The 16,970-nt window shown below is 40.5% G+C and overlaps 2 protein-coding genes across 7 annotated transcripts in view; one reads left to right on the forward strand and one right to left on the reverse strand.

The window, feature by feature from the left end:
- LOC129187461 (transcription factor Dp-1-like) overlaps positions 1 to 16,970 on the forward strand; it is a 29,224-nt gene that overhangs the window by 861 nt on the left and 11,393 nt on the right. For 2 of the 6 annotated variants that reach the window (XM_054786802.1, XM_054786803.1), the window contains 5 exons: positions 62 to 125; positions 373 to 440; positions 2,590 to 2,716; positions 16,065 to 16,148; positions 16,241 to 16,307. In XM_054786802.1, the coding sequence (XP_054642777.1) occupies positions 16,137 to 16,148; positions 16,241 to 16,307 (79 nt within the window). In that variant the 5' untranslated portion in view covers positions 62 to 125; positions 373 to 440; positions 2,590 to 2,716; positions 16,065 to 16,136. Of the gene's footprint in view, positions 1 to 61; positions 126 to 372; positions 441 to 2,589; positions 2,717 to 14,331; positions 14,456 to 15,231; positions 15,389 to 16,064; positions 16,149 to 16,240; positions 16,308 to 16,970 lie in introns of those variants that run through there. The other 4 variants (XM_054786800.1, XM_054786806.1, XM_054786801.1 and 1 more) reach the window with 3 other exon arrangements.
- Positions 948 to 13,243, reverse strand: LOC129187462 (DCN1-like protein 1). The gene is made up of 7 exons (XM_054786807.1): positions 13,151 to 13,243; positions 12,139 to 12,355; positions 9,940 to 10,108; positions 9,541 to 9,671; positions 7,383 to 7,465; positions 6,157 to 6,253; positions 948 to 2,992 (listed from the first exon to the last, which is right to left on the reverse strand). The coding sequence occupies exons 1-7, from the start codon at positions 13,151 to 13,153 to the stop codon at positions 2,913 to 2,915; spliced, it is 780 nt and encodes a 259-aa protein (XP_054642782.1). The 5' UTR covers positions 13,154 to 13,243; the 3' UTR covers positions 948 to 2,912.

Below are 16,970 nucleotides of genomic sequence, written 5' to 3' on the forward strand. Positions count from 1 at the left end.
AAGCGACAGGTGGGTCAGTTTTCCTCCATGTCCACTCTTCTTTCTTTTCTCCCGATGACAGGCACTACCTCCTCTTGGCTTGTGTTTCTCTGCCTGGGAGATCAAATGCCCTGACTGGACGACTGGTAAGTTTTAAGTTACTTTTATGGTGAAAAATAACCAGCTAGGAAGTCAAAAACCTGGGAATCATGGACGTCCAAAGTCTGTCATGTTTTCTTGCATAGTCACTTTATCATGAATTTGAACACCCCTGCTGCAGTGTTAGAGGTCATGTTTTGCTGTTAAAGACAGCGTTCAAAAGTGAAAAATACATCCCAGCATGACTCTTACCTGTCACTTTTGCCCTTTGTGTCTTCCTCCATTGTATGCCAGAAGTCCACCTATGCATCAAACAACCTGCACTGCACAAGAGAGGCTATTTCATACTCGCTCCTGTCAAGGTAAATGACAATAAAGGCACCTCAGCGTCGAATGTCTCACCTTACAGCATCTACTAGAAGGGGAGGGACTGCAGTGAGAGAGCCTGGGACATTCAAATGACAGCAATTTGCATGGAAACCAGCTGAGAAATGATTTGGTGGATATTTAAGACTAGCACTAATCTCAACTGGGGTACAAATGAACAATATACAGTGGTGTGAAAAAGTGTTTGCTCGCGTCCTGATTTCTTATGTTTTTGCATGTTTGTCACACTTTAATGTTTCAGATCATCAAACAAATTTAAATATTAGTCAATAACAACACAACTGAACACAAAATGCAGGTTTTAAATGAAACTTTGTATTAATAAAGGTCTACCAAAAAATCCTGAAGGAGAATATCCGGCCATCTGTTGGTGACCTCAAGCTGAAACGAAGTTGGGTTCTGCAGCAGGACAATGATCCAAAACACACGAGCAAGTCCACCTCTGATTGGCTGAAGAAAAACAAAATGAAGACTTTGGAGTGGCCTAGTCCAAGTCCTGACCTGAATCCTATTGAGATGCTGTGGCATGACCTTAAAAAGGCGCTTCATGCTGGAAAAGCCTCCAATGTGGCTGAATGACAACAATTCTGCAAAGATGAGTAGGCTAACAAAGAGACTCATTGCAAGTTATCACAAACACTTGATTGCAGTTGTTGCTGCTAAGGGGGGCCCAACCACTTATTAGGTTTAGGGGGCAATCACTTTTCACACAGGGACATGTAGCGTTCGATTTTTTTTTCTCCCTTAATAAAAAGTTTCATTGAAAAACTGCGTTTTGTGTTCAGTTGTGTTGTCATTGACTAATATTTACGTGTTTGATGATCTGAAACATTTAAGTGTGACAAAGACATCAGGAAGGGGCCAAACTTTCACACCACTGTAAACAAAACCTTGGTTGACGACAAAAACCCTTGTGACATATAGTATAGAAAAAAATCCTCATGCTTTATTGATAAAAACATTACTGTACTTATATAGATGAACAAGAAATGCTCTTTCACTGCCTGCAGCCGCATTGGACAGATGGACAGAACCAACTATTGAAGAGTGTATGGTATTTGTAGGCTTGTCATCTCATTCCCTTCTAGTTAATGCTTCTAGTAAACTGACTGCTTGAAAAGTGACATCTTCCGAGTAGATTTGGCAGGACAATCTCTCTGCATGTTCAGAACGTGTTTCCATTCTCATGTTGCGTTGAGCAGAATGCTGCTGCAGGGAGTTGTGTCGGTACGTAGCTCAAGTCACATTGTTCATCTTTAGATGGAAAAGTAGAATCAACAGCGCCTCTGCGGGTTGCAGCCTTGTAGTGCACTCCATTTTAACAGTTAATTCCACACACTCGACCTTATTAATGATAAATCTGTTAATATCACCATCCCCGACAAAACTCTTTCCTTACGGTAAGGAAATGATAATAAAGCAAAGTTGAAGCCAGCATTATTTTGACAAGTACCACCGAAGAAAACATGGCTTTACTTGCTCCAGCATTCGGTGACAACACTTATACATATGGTGACACATAATCCACCTAATCATGAGATATATATATATATATGATATATATACACTGCTCAAAAAAATAAAGGGAACACTAAATGACACATCCTAGATTTTAATGAATGAAATATTCTCATTACTTTTGTCTTTACATAGTTGAATGTGCTGGCAACAAAATCACACAAAAATTATCAAAGGAAATTAAATTTATTAACCCATGGAGGTCTGGGTTTGGAGTCACGCTCAAAATTGAAGTGGAAAAACACACCACCTGTTGTCTATTCCATTTGCTCAACAGATTGTGAAATTGATTCTCAATCAGTGTTGCTTCCTAAGTGGACAGTTTGAATCATGGCGCAGCACTTTTGACTGAGTGTCAATCGAGTGTTCCCCCTTTTTTTGAGCAGTCTGTATATATATATATACTATATACATATATATATACACACACATATATATATATATATATATATATATATCTCAAAATCCATGACTGTACATAAAAGCATTTATAAACTCAATATATTTATATTATTCTTCATATAGCTCTTTGTAAACTGTCCCAGTAGATACAGTATGTACGGTAAAGTCTGTTTTGTGGTGTTTTTTTTGTGCTGGTGTTCCAAGCACAAGCAGCCAGGGACCATCTTCTCCCCGTGCTGAGTCAGCATCTGTCCCGAAGCAGAGGGCGGGTGCAGGATACCGAGAGTCCAACAGGGGGAACCAGAGTGGATTCCGGCGATGTGGCAATAAGGTAAAAAAAGGAGGCTGCGTCTCACAGTTGACAGTTTCAAGTGCTTCCGTTGTCCTTTCTCATGTCCAGTATATGGTTTCTTTTCTTTTTTTCTTTTTTTTTTTTTTTTTACCTTTTTCTCCTCTTGTACAAGTCTTAAAAACAAACCCCCAAAAAACTATTAAGTCACTGTAAAAGAAACAAGTCTTTTTTTTCCTTAGAGAGTTTTACGTTTTGTTCCTGTTACAATCGGTCGAGCAAATTCCACAAAGTCGTCTATGAGGACTGGCCACGCTCCTAAGGGGAGAAAAGCACAATACAACAAAATATATTAGATATATTAGAACATACTGTATTAATTCTATATGAATTTTGTAGAAATTCATATAGGATTATACAGTAGGACAGTTCCAGATGCTCAACTCACACATTAAATAATAACATAAAATTGTATCACAAATTAATTTTGAAAAAAAAATTAATCATTTTTCTACAAGGAAGAGTGTAAATAAACACACATCTAATTTTCCTGTGATGAGGAACATTGGTAGAATAAATTCATTTTCCTACATGAATGAAAGTTTGTATCACAAAGATGTAAATGACTATAATAATAATCAAAACAAAGAAATTGAATTTCTCCACAGAAATGAAAAAGTGCATACAGTGGAACTGATTTGATTTCTGACAAAAATGATTGCTAAAAACATGTCTACTGTTACGGTACGGTGCAGCTAACAAACCAGCCCGCAGAATGGAGTGCCCAAACAAAGCATCCATGCATTGGTGACTCATTGTGAAGAATGCTTTGTGGTTCCTTTAGAGTTGGAACACAACCAACAATATCTTTTCAAGGTCTTATTTTCAACTGCACTGCATCATATTATTTTATTTTTAAATCGAGAGGTTGTACTTAAAATGATGTTTTTTCCAGTACAGTAATCCTTTGTTTATCGCTGTTAGTTGGTTCCAGACCAGACCATGCTAAGTGAATTTCTGCAAAGTAGGATTCCTTATTTGTAATTGGAATATTTTCATAGTTGGAGCATAGAAAATATATTTACAACGTTCTACATAAGTTTTTTACACATTATTAGAGCCCTCTAAACATGAAATAACACCCCTAAAGTCATCTTAATACTTGTATTACTTGGTACGGACAGTGATGTCGGGGGTTCAGAGTTCAGTTTTAGCTTGGCGTGGGTTATGGCTTGTTAGTGATTATTGTGCCTGTTGTGAGACAGTTTAAACCTGCCAAAAAAGCCTTTTGTTCCGGTGATCAAGTCTGGTGCTTGTGTACTGACACCTAGTGACCAGTGTAGAATACTACATATCATCTCACCATTTTTGAATGAATCTTCAGAATGCCTTATATTTGTGTTTTAGTTCATTTAGCCATAGCCATTTTGATGCTTAAAAATATTTCATTTAGGCAAAACAAAAACGTAATTTTGCTTAAATATACATCTTTTTCAAAGTGCAAAGTGGCGAGGGACGACTTCCAATATTAAAATGTATTACAGCAATTTAAAAATCTCAAAGTGGTTAGGATTCTGACAAGATATTTCCCTCTAATTCCATTTTAAAATAAACGAAGGTATTTCAAGTAACCCAAATGTGTACATGATATTTTTTATCCAATGTAAAAGTTCTTTATTAAAATACAGTCAAACCTGTCGTAGCAGCCACCTTTATAGAACGGCCACCTGCCTATAGCAGCCGCTGAAAAATCCCGCGCAGCAAATTTACATGTTATAGACCCTGTGTATAGCAGTCACCTGTCAAACGCGGCCAGCGGCCACCCATTTTGTCTCCCTTGGTCAATATCTGACCGCATATAGTGGCCAAATTACCAACTCAAGTAGAAGCTTCATGCACGAAAAAGTTTTGTTTTTCAATCAATGAAGCCGTCGTGTGTAGACTTTAATTACTGAGTCCTAGCTCAGTCACAATCATTCACAAGATCCACACAAACTGTCAGTTGTTCCACATAAAAAAGCCGTCTTCTTTTGAGCTTGCTATTTCCTGGTCAAACATGTAACTTTAAGAGCATTTGCACCAAAACATTACCGCAAAGTAGGCTGGGAACAGGACGTGCTCCCAGCGACGCTACAATAAAAAAAAAACATACGCTAGCATGCATGCGGCAACGGGAGCAAAACTGAGTTGGGTTGTACTTAATTGAAGTACTTTAGAATGTACTCAAGTTATTTTTGATCAACCTCATCCACAAATCCATCAAAGTCCTCATCTTCTGTATTCGACACAAACAAAGCCGTCTTCTTTTCCGTTCGCTACTAGTCTGTTAACTTGTCAGTGTTATTCAGCTCCGAAGCAAAGAAGGAAACTTCTCCTGTTGCTTCTGCCAACTTTATTTATTGAACGCGGCCACCAGACAGCAGCTCAGAACACACACACATCTCTCAGCATCGTCTCTCCTTCCTGCTTGCCCACAAGGCAAAGGTTAAACAAGCCCCACTACATAGCTGTCCAGCTAATGCCTGTAATAAGTGACAGCGTTTATTTCCTGGTGTGAGACAATGTGCACAATGTGTGTCAATACTGTAATGCCGCTTGTTGTGGGGAGGGAGAGACTTGCGTCGCCGATGCACTTTAATGGCTTTATTAACAGCGGAGAACACTGCAGGACTTTACATCCACGCCAACATAAACACACTTCCCAACTCTCTCCAAACTCACAGCTAGCACTGAGCCTAGCTCTCCTGCTCGGGACGCCCACCGTCACTTCCCGTCACTTCCTGATGAACTAAAGCTCTAATGACACTGCCGTATAAAAAGTAAAATATAAAAAACAAGCGTAAGACATTACTAGCACAGCTTTGTTCTGTGGGTGGTGGATATATTCTATCAGTTATTATTAAGCCTCTAGCTTCCTTTTAGTAAGTAAAAACCTTGGCTATGATTGCACTACATTGTCATGTAGACCTACAAAGTACACTTGGAAGAACAAGAGGTGAATAAATGTATTGCAACTGATGTGAAACTGATGAGGGGAAGGTTTAATTAACGTTTTGCTTCTTCCTACTCCTTTTTGGACATGCAAAATTGTGAATTGTACTATGTGATGTGCTACTGTTTGACTCATGCATGTTCAGGATTAAAACCATGAACCATGATAATAACAAGCCTAGTAGTGCTGTACAACTTTTATCTGCAGTCCGCAGTGCCCTCTACTGATCAACATTATTATTAATTCTCCCCCCCCCCCCTTTTTTTTTTCTTTTTTTCTCTCTGCTGGTCAACATTCAAACTGGACACCAACCTGTCTATAGAGGCCACCTGTCTATAGCAGCCACTTTTGCAGACTCCTTCTAGTGGCCGCTATAGACAAGTTTGACTGTACATACAAATAAACCTTTTCCACTCACTACAGATCCTTACTTTTATTTTAACAACCTTTTAGAAGAAAATGTTATTTATTTTAAGTTCACCAGTCTTACCTTCCTCGTCGTAGTTTGACATGTCGTCTGCTATCATGTTACCAAAGTCCAACAACAGGTTCCATGTGTCTTTTGGGATGGAGCGTTTATGGTGTTCCTGAAAGTAGCAATCACAAGTGTGAGCTTGTGTAAGACACCCCTAAACTGTGTTACGCTGCCGTTTAGCACTTTAAATATAAATCTAATTTCTGGCAACTTCAGTGGACATAAAACTAGAGCTGGATGATTCTTTTCTGCCTTTATAGAAGACATTAAAGCAGGGGTTGGGAACCTTTTTGGCAATGAGCCATGAAAGCCACATATTTTAAAATGTCTTTCTGTGAGAGCCATACCATATCTTTTAACACCGAATACAACCAAATGTGTGTATATTTAAGGAAGACTAACAATTTTAGAATATAATAAGTCTCTGAATGTATTCTTTGTAATAATGTTGTTATATTGAAGTTAACCAATAATTATTAATAAATTACTTTTTACCATTAATGCCACTTCTGGCGCTGCATGGTTTTGCGCCCTACTCCGTATCTTTCTTTATTTTCCTTTTTTGTCAAAAGGATTGTCTCTGCACAATTAGCTAGCTGACTATTTGATTAAAGGAGGGACGACCCCAATAATAATCAAGTTTTGGTGGTGGTGGCCATGGGAAGGCCAGCTGGCATTGCGCTAGAAAATAAAATGGATGGATTAAAATGCATTAGAATGCATATTTTTTATGTTCCTCTTAACACTGTGATTTCTGTAAAGTTTTACTTTAAAATGTCAGGAAAACAAATTAAAATAAACACATTTTATGGTGTTAAGAAATGTCTGAGAGCCAGATGCAGTCATCAAAAGAGCCACATCTGGCTCCCGAGCCGTACGTTCCCTACCCCTGCATTAAAGGCTTCATTATGCTACAGCATAGTTACTACACCCGCCCTTCTGACAGCGTCTTGATCCTGTCATTGCTCTGCCTAAATGCTAGAGGCAGTGTTTTCCTGAGAGTGCAAGCTCAAATCATGATGACTGGCTTTTTAGCTTCCTGTTTAGTAGTAGTAGTAGTGAACAATGGCAGCTGAGCTACAAGTTGGAGCTGCAACTAATCATTGTGGAACATCGCTTACGCGGGTGCCGTGACGCTGTAGCATCATGAAGCCTCAGTATTGTTTGACAAAGTCAAGAGAGGCGTTACAAACAATATGTGTATTACTCTGCTTGTCGTTTGCATTGTCGTTTGGACTCACCAAAAGAAATCTATTCCAAAGATCGAGGAACTTAAATCTTCCCAACAGAACCAGGTTCCAGTAAGCTACGGCCATCTCCAAGTCTACAAGCAAAACAACACAATTCAGACATAAGGTCTTTCTTTCGGGTAAGGTTTAGACCACGGGTGCCCATTCCGTCAATCGCGAAGGTAGTTTGGGTCGATCGCATAAACATCACTTTGTTGATGTCATATTACATCAGTCAACTGACATTAAGCTCCCCTCCTGATTCGCTCTTGCTCACTCGTGGCAATGGTGAACAGACGTCATTGACCTGTTACGGGTACTGATTGAGGAATGATGTGTAATTATCTATATTGCCAAACTGAATTGAACTGTGAATGATCAACTACTTTGATTACCTGTAAACTTTGAAACAGTGAATGTGAAATACTAATCATTAGTATTTAGTATAGTGGTTTCAAAGTTTACTGGTTACATTTTACAGTATATACATGTTGTATGTTTTATAGTAAGAGATTCACCATGTCGACTTGTAACTTGCATTCTGAAAAAGCGCATGCACCCCTGATATACAGTACATGTATAACGTACATAACTACTCAAGGCTTTATAGTCGTGGTGCTCCGATCCATCGGCCACTGATCAGTATCGGCCGATTGCCGTGAAAAGTCAGGTGATCGGTACAACTTTATTCTCATAAAATTTGAATTTTTCCCTGCAATGATACAAATTTACTCTGGTAAAATTAAGACTTTTTGTCTTGCAACGATACAACTTCAATTTTATTCTACAGGGTGTCACTCAAGTCTAGACACAAAGCAAATGAGTCAGGTCCACATAAATCTTGCAAAGCACATCAACCTTGGCGCCACAGATGTTGCCAAATTCTGACTTTATTCTTTCTTGTATTTAATTCTTGTAAAATTACAATTTTACATCTTGTAACTACATAGCTACATTCACACTGCAGGGTATGACACCCAATACGGATTTTTTGTTTAAAATCCAATCTTTTATGTAGTCGTTCAACATTACCAAAAAAAAATGTGACTTGTCAATGTAAGTGCAAAGCGTCCGGGAAGTAACACGCATGCAGAAAAGCACGACATCACGCACTTTGACGTGTTAACGAAAGTGGCTACGGAAGTAAACATTGCCTGAATTTATGCACGTTTGTGGCTATTTCAAGGATTTTGTGCAACGGGAGTCAAAATTTTCTTGACTAAATGATTAAAAAGAAAGCGGGCAGTGGAGAACTTGCTGCAATGTCTGTTCGGAAGAGTGTGTGGCTGAATGTCAGAGCCAGGAGTGGTGGGACATTGACGTCACCCACTTCACTGACACTTTTTTGAAATAATTTTCAGATGACAAGAATACCTTTTGCCTCCATCGGTCTCAATATATTGCCGTGTGTGTGTTTTCCTAGTCTCCTGCCTCCAAACAGGCAGGAAGACAGTTGTGCATGCACACGCTATGCATTGGTTTTAGCACCTTGGTGCGTTTGTTCATAGAACAACGGCATGAACGGAGTGAGCCCTTCTGTAAGTCATATAGTCCCTGTGTCTCGGTGGGTGGAGGTCAAATTTAACACTGAAAACAAAAATAGCTCATAAGAGTTACATTTTTGGCAGTGCAATGCTATAGCTATTCATGTAAGAACTTAAGTGATAATGGTTATTATTAAGAAATCCATTGAAGTTGCTGGATGTCAGCTACTTAAATTAAACTCTAATGAGCTGTATTTGTTATCGTTAGATTTGTCCAAACAAATGTGCATTTAGTTGTACAAGGAATTAAAATGGTTCAATAAACTGAAGAAAAAACGGTGGTCTAATCATTTTTTCCATGACTGTACATACGAATGAGGCCAGAGTCGCATTTGAAAAAAAATTAAATTGTACTGACATGAAAAAAAAAAAATCAGATACAGGTCACATATGAGCAAAAAAAATCTTGACCTGCAGTGTGTTTTGCAGTGTCTTTATTGTTGTGCAATAACAGCTTCAGTCTAGTAAAATTGTGACTTTTCTTGCAATATTAGGACTTTTTCTGACAATATTACGTTGTTCTGGTAATTCTATAAGGCTAATACTTGATATGCACCTGAGCGTTACGTCTTGCGGTAAAATTCTATGACGCCCAAATGAATGCCATGTGTGTTCACTCCCCTTACCTAAACCCTTCTGACCAGGATTTTTGGCAAAGTTAAAGGTGAACTGGTAGAAGTCCTTGAACTTCCCGCTGTCTTTTAGCTCCTGTTCCAATCTTGGCAAAAGGGCCTTGAGTTTATCGATGCTGTCACACCTGTGTGGATGCAGGAGGGGGACAGAGAGGCTAGATTTACAAGTACACAAACGACGACAGTAAATGCCACATAAACATATGAGGTCAATTACAACAGTGTCAGTAGCAAACAAGTAGGCTAAATTTAACTCTTGACACTCCAGCCTCAAAGAGCCGCAAGCAGCTCCTCCACTGAAAGGGGAGGTTTCTATTTTTACATATATACATCGACCTTCCCACCCACACGACGTGTTTATGCTCCGCTTATGCCCTCGACGTCAGCACTCACCCCAGCTCACTCATGCCATCCAGAAACTCCTTCCTGGTGAACTCGCACTGGGTGGCGGCGCGAAACTTCCACGCCACCACCAGAACGCTGATGCTGGCTGGATCCAGCGTCAGGTCATCGCAAAACTGTTGGATTCCCTCGATACCGATCTTGTTTTCATCCTGGGGATCTGGCAGGGAAAAAAAGACAACCTTTTTGTAAAATTGTGGGCTCTGCACTAATAGATGCCATGCCTTGAATAGTCCCTGGGTGCACAAATACAGTGGAACCTCGGTTAGTGTACGTCCCGGTTAATTTTATGTGTGAAAAATTGCATCAAAATTTTGCCTCGGTTTCTCCGCTTAGCGTACAAGTGTTTTGTCGTGTAATTAATATGCTACGTGAGTCTAGTGGTTAGCATGTTGGCCACACAGTCAGGAGATTGGGAAGATTTGGGTCGGACATCTGTTGGGCATCTCTGTGTGGAGTTTGCATGTTCTTCCCGTGCGTGCTTGGGTTTTCTCCGGGTACGCCGGTTTCCTCCCACATTCCAAAAACATGCATGTTAGGTTAATTGGAGACTCTGAATTGTCCATAGGTATGAATGTGAGTGTGAATGGTTGGTTATATGTGCCCTGCCATTGGCTGGCGACCAGTCCAGGGTGTACCCCGCCTCTCGCCCGGAGTCAGCTTTGAATTTTGCGGCTTCACTATCACAGTTTTTCCGAATTAATGCATCATGCTGTTTCTTGGTTGAATATGGCCTATTATCAGTCAAAACATTCCTTCATCCATCCATCCATTCATCTCCTGCTTATGCTGGTCCATGTCGCAGGGGCAGCAGTCTCAGTAGGGAAGTCCAGACTTCCAGACACCAAGGCGTTCCCAGGTAAAATGTGAGACCTAATCCCTCCAGCGTGTCCTAGGTGTGCCCCTGGGCCTCCTCCTGGCTGAGCATGCCTGGAACACCTCACCAGGGAGGCGTCCAGCAGGCATCCGGACTAGATTCCTGAGCCACCTCAACTGGCTCATCTCGATGTGAAGGAGCAGCGGCTCTACGGATGACTGAGCTCCTCACCCTATCTTTTAGGGTGAGTCTAGCCACCCTACAGAGGAAACTCGCTTTGGCCGCTTGTCTTCACGATCTCGTTTTTTGAGTCACGACCCAAACCTGCTAACCATAGATTGATGTACTACACTGCTGATGGGGATGTCATGCAACTTCATGACAAAAAAGCCAAACTATCCCTTTAAATGTAATGTTCGGTGAGACACACAAGAACCAGCCTTCATTGCCAGGACAACAGGCTTAATTGCAGTTTTGAATTATCTTACAACAGGCAAAAAAATCCTGAGTAAAAATGCCTAATAAAAACACGGACTACTGTTGCGGCTGTAACCCACAGCAAGCTGAAAGTCAACTCTGAACCCACCACGTCACTTTCACTCAACTCCCCTAGAGAACACATTTATAGCAACACACACGAGCAGAAGTCTTATTTATATTTACTCTTACTATGTCTACTATATTGGGTAATAGGAGTGTAAAGGTGACTATAAGGGTGTTATTTTACGTCAAGAGGGTTCACTACCTACATAGTAACAACTGCAAAAGATGTACATTTCAAATAATCTTTGATTTTATTGTATTTTTATAATACTTGCATACTTTGAATTCATATAATTGCTATGGTAATTTACTCGTTGTTACCCATCCATTTTCTATGGCTGGTCGCCAGCACATAACCTATATAGACGAACAACCATTCACACTCACATTCATACGTACGGACAATTTAGTCACCAATTAGCCTAACCTTTCTGGAATGAGAGAGGAAGCCAGTACCTGGAGAAAACCCACGCGCACACGGGGAGAACATGCCAACACACATAGAGATGTCCAGTGGAGATTCAACCTAGATCTTCCGGATCTCCTGACTGTGTGGCCAGCAGGCTAACCACTCGGGCCACCGTCCTATAATAATTATCAAAATTTGGTGCTAATACCATTGTGGAGTTGCTTACTACTTTGGCGAGCAAAATGTTGTCTCATCTTGCTATCGAGGTGCAAGATGAACACACTTACATAAACATACGTATAAAAAGCCTCCTGTCAGACACCTCCTTCAAATAAACACCTGGTACTCTCTGCAGTTGAGTAAATAAACGCCCCAGGGCACTTTCTGAGCAAATACAGTAGAAAAACAAGGACTGGACTACCTTTATAGCGATTGTAGAGCTGCTCTAGCTTCTTGCGGTCAACTGATGTCTTCATGGACTCCTTGCAGTATAGGTCCGGGTTTTGGAAGTAGTTGTCGGTGGCCACTTCGAGCTTCCAGTCATTCTGCGTGAGGCAATATACAGCCGTTTTCTCGCCCGCCTGCGTGACGGACATGAACTGCCGTACCTTGTCCCTCTGCGACGACTTCAGCTTATGCTGCGGGGGTGACAGGGCACACAGGCGGTCAAGGAGAGGCACCGAAACAACCCGCAGCGCTGATAACAACGCAAAGTAAATGCAAAGACAAGCGAGCGGCCACAGTAACACTTCCACAGACATTCAGAAGGCACTTGGGAGTTAGGATGGAAGTTAGTCCCGTCCAAAGGCAACATGTACTTTTAAAATGGGGGAGGCGGGGGTTGTTGACTAACTAATGTAATGAGATGCCACCCGGCAGTGTAAAAAACAAACCCATTAATAGTGCAGTGTCGAATAATAGGAGTCAAGCTATATATGACACGTTTGAGGTTTGTTTCCAACCTTTAATTTGTAATGTGAGAGCGGACTGTCGTAAGTATGATTACGTGGTTCAGTGCTCTGACACAAAGTTAGTGCGCCAACTATAGCAAATACACCATAGGCTAGCATTGGCTGCACACCAACGGCTAATGCTAGTAACTTCTACCTGCTAGCCACCGCTGATGTGTTAATAACATTAATAATGCTCGTCTGCGTGTCTTTCTAAAAGTGTCGTTTGTTCTGGTTTTGTAACAAGTTAACATGCTAAACTGCCAAAGAGCAAACGCTGTGGCTGGTAGCTACTAGCTAGCTTGCTCCCAAAAATATCAACTGACCTTCCTTGAAAACAACAGCGAGCACCACACAGTGGTAAATGTAAACGGGACCAAAACGCGACGCGAGCTGAACGAGTAAAAAAAAAGACCGCGTCAGGCATGTACGACATCATGTCTCCGAACGCAACGAGTGGGATTGTTTATTTTGGTTACCTACCATTTTCACACCCGCTATGTGACCACTTTGGTAGCCCGAGCGCCGCTCATTGTGCGCATGCGCAGACGTAGACGCCGAAAAGGTTCAACTTGTGAATTGTCTTCGTCTTCGTTTTATGATTTACTTATTGTGTCAACATTAGAAAATAGAAAAATAACAATTAATATAAATATTTTTCAAACCTGCTGCGCTAACCTCAGTTATGTCAAACATGAAAATCTGTTGATTTGTTGATTTGTTAGTTCACATAGTTAATCTCTTTTTAAAAAGAGATGCGGAGAAGCACCAATTAATACAGGATTATATTCTCTGAGATGAGGCTCATTCTACCACACTTTGATTTCACCTAGTTTATATAATGCACACTTATTATATATTTTTATGGTATTTGAATGGTATATGAACTCAAATAATATTTATACTAACAATAATTATATTTTTTTAATTGATAATGTCATAAATATACTTTACAATAATTAGAATAATAGTATGGAGGGCAGCAGCATTGTGGTTCCACTTGTTGGAACATGTTGGTGTAGAAAATGGATGCATTGGTTTATTGTGAATTGCTCTTGGAGTTCAATAAAGTATATCTATCTACATTTACATGAATAAGCCATGAATAAATGAAATACTTTTCAGACACTTTTCAAATACTTGTCATCATCTCCAGTTAAGCAAGTTGCACAAATAGACACATCTTATCATCTCCAGTTAAGCAAGTTGTGCTGCGAGAAGGCTCCATTTGGTTTTATCTGTGTGAATGCACCATGTACAACAACTGGTGCTGATAGTGTATCTCCCAGTGTCAGCCTTCCTTGTTTTTGTTGGACAGTGAAGAGACAGAAAAGGTGGATGAATAGAAAGTAGGACACTCATATGACTCATGTTAAATGATAAAACACGGTTGAAGAAAGTAAAGTGTCACTGTAGGTCATGACAATGATAGTGATATGGTTATGTATGACATATCCTATAATAATGGTTTCAGAAATTCTACAATTTTAGTGTAATGTGGCAAGTCAAACCTAACTTCAGGCCGCTAATCAAATAGGCCACCTAGCAATGTCACCTCCTTTACGACTGGTGGCAGTGTCTCGATAATTTTATCCAATCGGAGCGTCGATGTAAATTGTGGGCGGGGGCTATTTTGACTGCTTGGCTTACGTCTCACCGAAAGCGGCCAATCAGGGACAGCTGAAGCCAGACACCGCCAAGATCAGATTGTGAGTCGCGCTGCCGTAGCAAGGCTAGCCGAGAGAGTGGACAGAAGAAGCTAACGCCGCTTGCTAACTTGTGGAGCGGGTAAGCCGTGTTTTAACAATCTGTGCCACCGTATATTTTCATGTCGGCCCATGACAAGAACACTGCACGGAGGTTGTGTTTGTACCACAAAATGACTCAAACATTAACAGTTAACCGGGTTAAAATGTTAGGCTAACTCAATTGACAGCTGTGCGTTAGCTTGGTCGCTAGCTTACGTGCTACTAGCAAGTCGGCTAACAAAGCACCAGTGTTGGAGTTAGCACGTTGCTAACACACTCAAGGCAATGCTAAGTAACCCCTCTTCCCTACCCTGGGGTAACTCCACTCTTCTAACAGGTTGCTCATTTACCCTTCGAGAAAGTGACGTAACTCCCAACTTAACAAATGTGTCTGTCGTAACGGCAAAGGCAATATGTTGCTCTTAAAACCACTTTATGGAGCAATCGCTTCCTGGAACATAATCAAATGTGGGTGAAGTGACGTTAAATGCACAAAAATGAAGTTTTATTGTGTACATTGACCGTGTGTGTTGTAAATAAAGTTATAGTGTCAGGGCATCTATTTGCAGTTGACCTGTGTGCATTATGACTTAACGTCAACCCTTAGCGACGACTGTTTTAAGTCTATTATGTGTCAATAAAAATATCTCGACCTGTGTGTTGTCAGTGGGATGTGAAGTAAGTTGCATTTGAAAACACCACAATGGTCTACTAATTTTACAAAAAATAAAAACAACCTGACCACTGTAGTTCCACGTAACGGCATGATTTGTTAATAAAGTAGTTTGACTTTGCTCAGTATGTTTCCTGTTTGCTAAAGGATTTAGACCTCCTCTTCCTCCGCTCTCAAATGCCAACAACAACAGCCGTCGAAGAAGCAGCAATAGTGCACTCGTAAGTGCACATAATAGCTCCCGCAACTTCTCTCAAATGCTGCTAAATACCCACACGGGTCTCCGACGGTGGCCTCCGGGTAAATCGGGAGGAAATAACGGGGCGATTCTTTTGGCCAAGAACGGCTTTCATAGCGTGCATTAGCTTCCCAAGCTAGCACCAGCGAGCTGTATCCAGCCACGGTGAGGTTAGCGGTATCGGTTAGCTAGCCGCGCCTCAACAAAAGAGTTGCTCACGTTTGCATCACTTACTGCCAAGTGTAATGTTTATTTATCCTATTACGTACTACTGTGGTGCTAGCATCGGCTTAGCGTGAACTTAGCTTGTGTTTTTTTTTTGTCAGTGACCTGTAGCAGAAGTTCGTCAATGTCTCTCCTCCTCTTTCTCCGGACGGTACCTGCAGTAGGCCTTGTGCGCTTCACACCACTAAAAAGTTCATTTTTGCTTTTCTTAAAAAAGTTAGCACGAATTAAACCCCCTCCCTCAATATGCACGTTTAATGGTTGGTTTGTGATGCTTTGTTTAATCTAAAGTATATGTTAACTTGTACACCAAATAAACAATATACACACAAGCAGGAATGTGAATACTGTACAATGCAACTTTTAGGGTACACCCAAACTTTGCACTATGTACATTTTTGACTAGAGCTACAATGACTTTTTCTAAGGGCCACATATATTCTTGTTGCATGACCATCTGTTACTGATTCCCAGGTATCTATTATATGTGATCTATGTGTTCTCTTCCTAAAGGTCTGACTAGTCACACGTTGAAGAAAATATTCCTTTCCAATTGAGGCTCCACTTCCCCGGTCCTTTAGGATCATGGCTAAAGATGTAAGGGATATGACATGACATGAATATATGACTTACTTTGCATCATTGCACTTTGAGAGGTTTTTAACTGCTTTTTCCCCTCTCGTTCGCAGGCTGGTCTAATAGAAACGAACGGAGAGCTGAAGGTTTTCATTGATCAGAATCTGAGCCCCAGTAAAGGTAGTAGTAGTAGCAGCTAATACAGGGCACTCTATCACACTAGATTTACACTTCGTATCTCTCAAAAGTGAATACGCCCCTCACATTTCAGTGGATGTTAAATCTGCTTTTTAAAAATAGTGGCCAACATCTAAGTTTCATTTTGTACAGTATTGTCCCTTGAAGATAAACTGTAATAAAATGGTTGCTGAAATGTGAGGGATGATTTTGCATTTGTGAGATACATACACATACTAATTCTGTTAAGTACAGCGGACCCTCTAAAGTTGTACTATATGTAGTTCAAGCTAAAGGTCTCGGGACAAACAGACCTCTAATGTTGCACAAAGACCTGGACTACATGTGTGTTTTTTTTCCATTGACTTTGTGACCACACCAGGAGAAGTGCATTTGTTTGAACGTTGCAACATTGTTGATGCAAAACATCAAGTACAAGACTGGATGAACGGTTTTTATTGTTTCAAGTAGACATCCGCGTTTATCACAACCTGTTTTGTGGATGTGAAGATCACCAAATCTTCTCGGTGTAAAGTACACTGGGTTACCACTTATGAACACAATTGGTTCCAGACGACCATTGGCAAATCGATTTGTTTGTAAGCCCAACAAAAGGTAATATTAGCAATGATATAGGTACTACATGTACGTGTATACATATACAGT

This window comes from Dunckerocampus dactyliophorus, chromosome 9 (assembly GCF_027744805.1).
Source record: "Dunckerocampus dactyliophorus isolate RoL2022-P2 chromosome 9, RoL_Ddac_1.1, whole genome shotgun sequence".
Classification (NCBI taxonomy): domain Eukaryota; kingdom Metazoa; phylum Chordata; class Actinopteri; order Syngnathiformes; family Syngnathidae; genus Dunckerocampus; species Dunckerocampus dactyliophorus.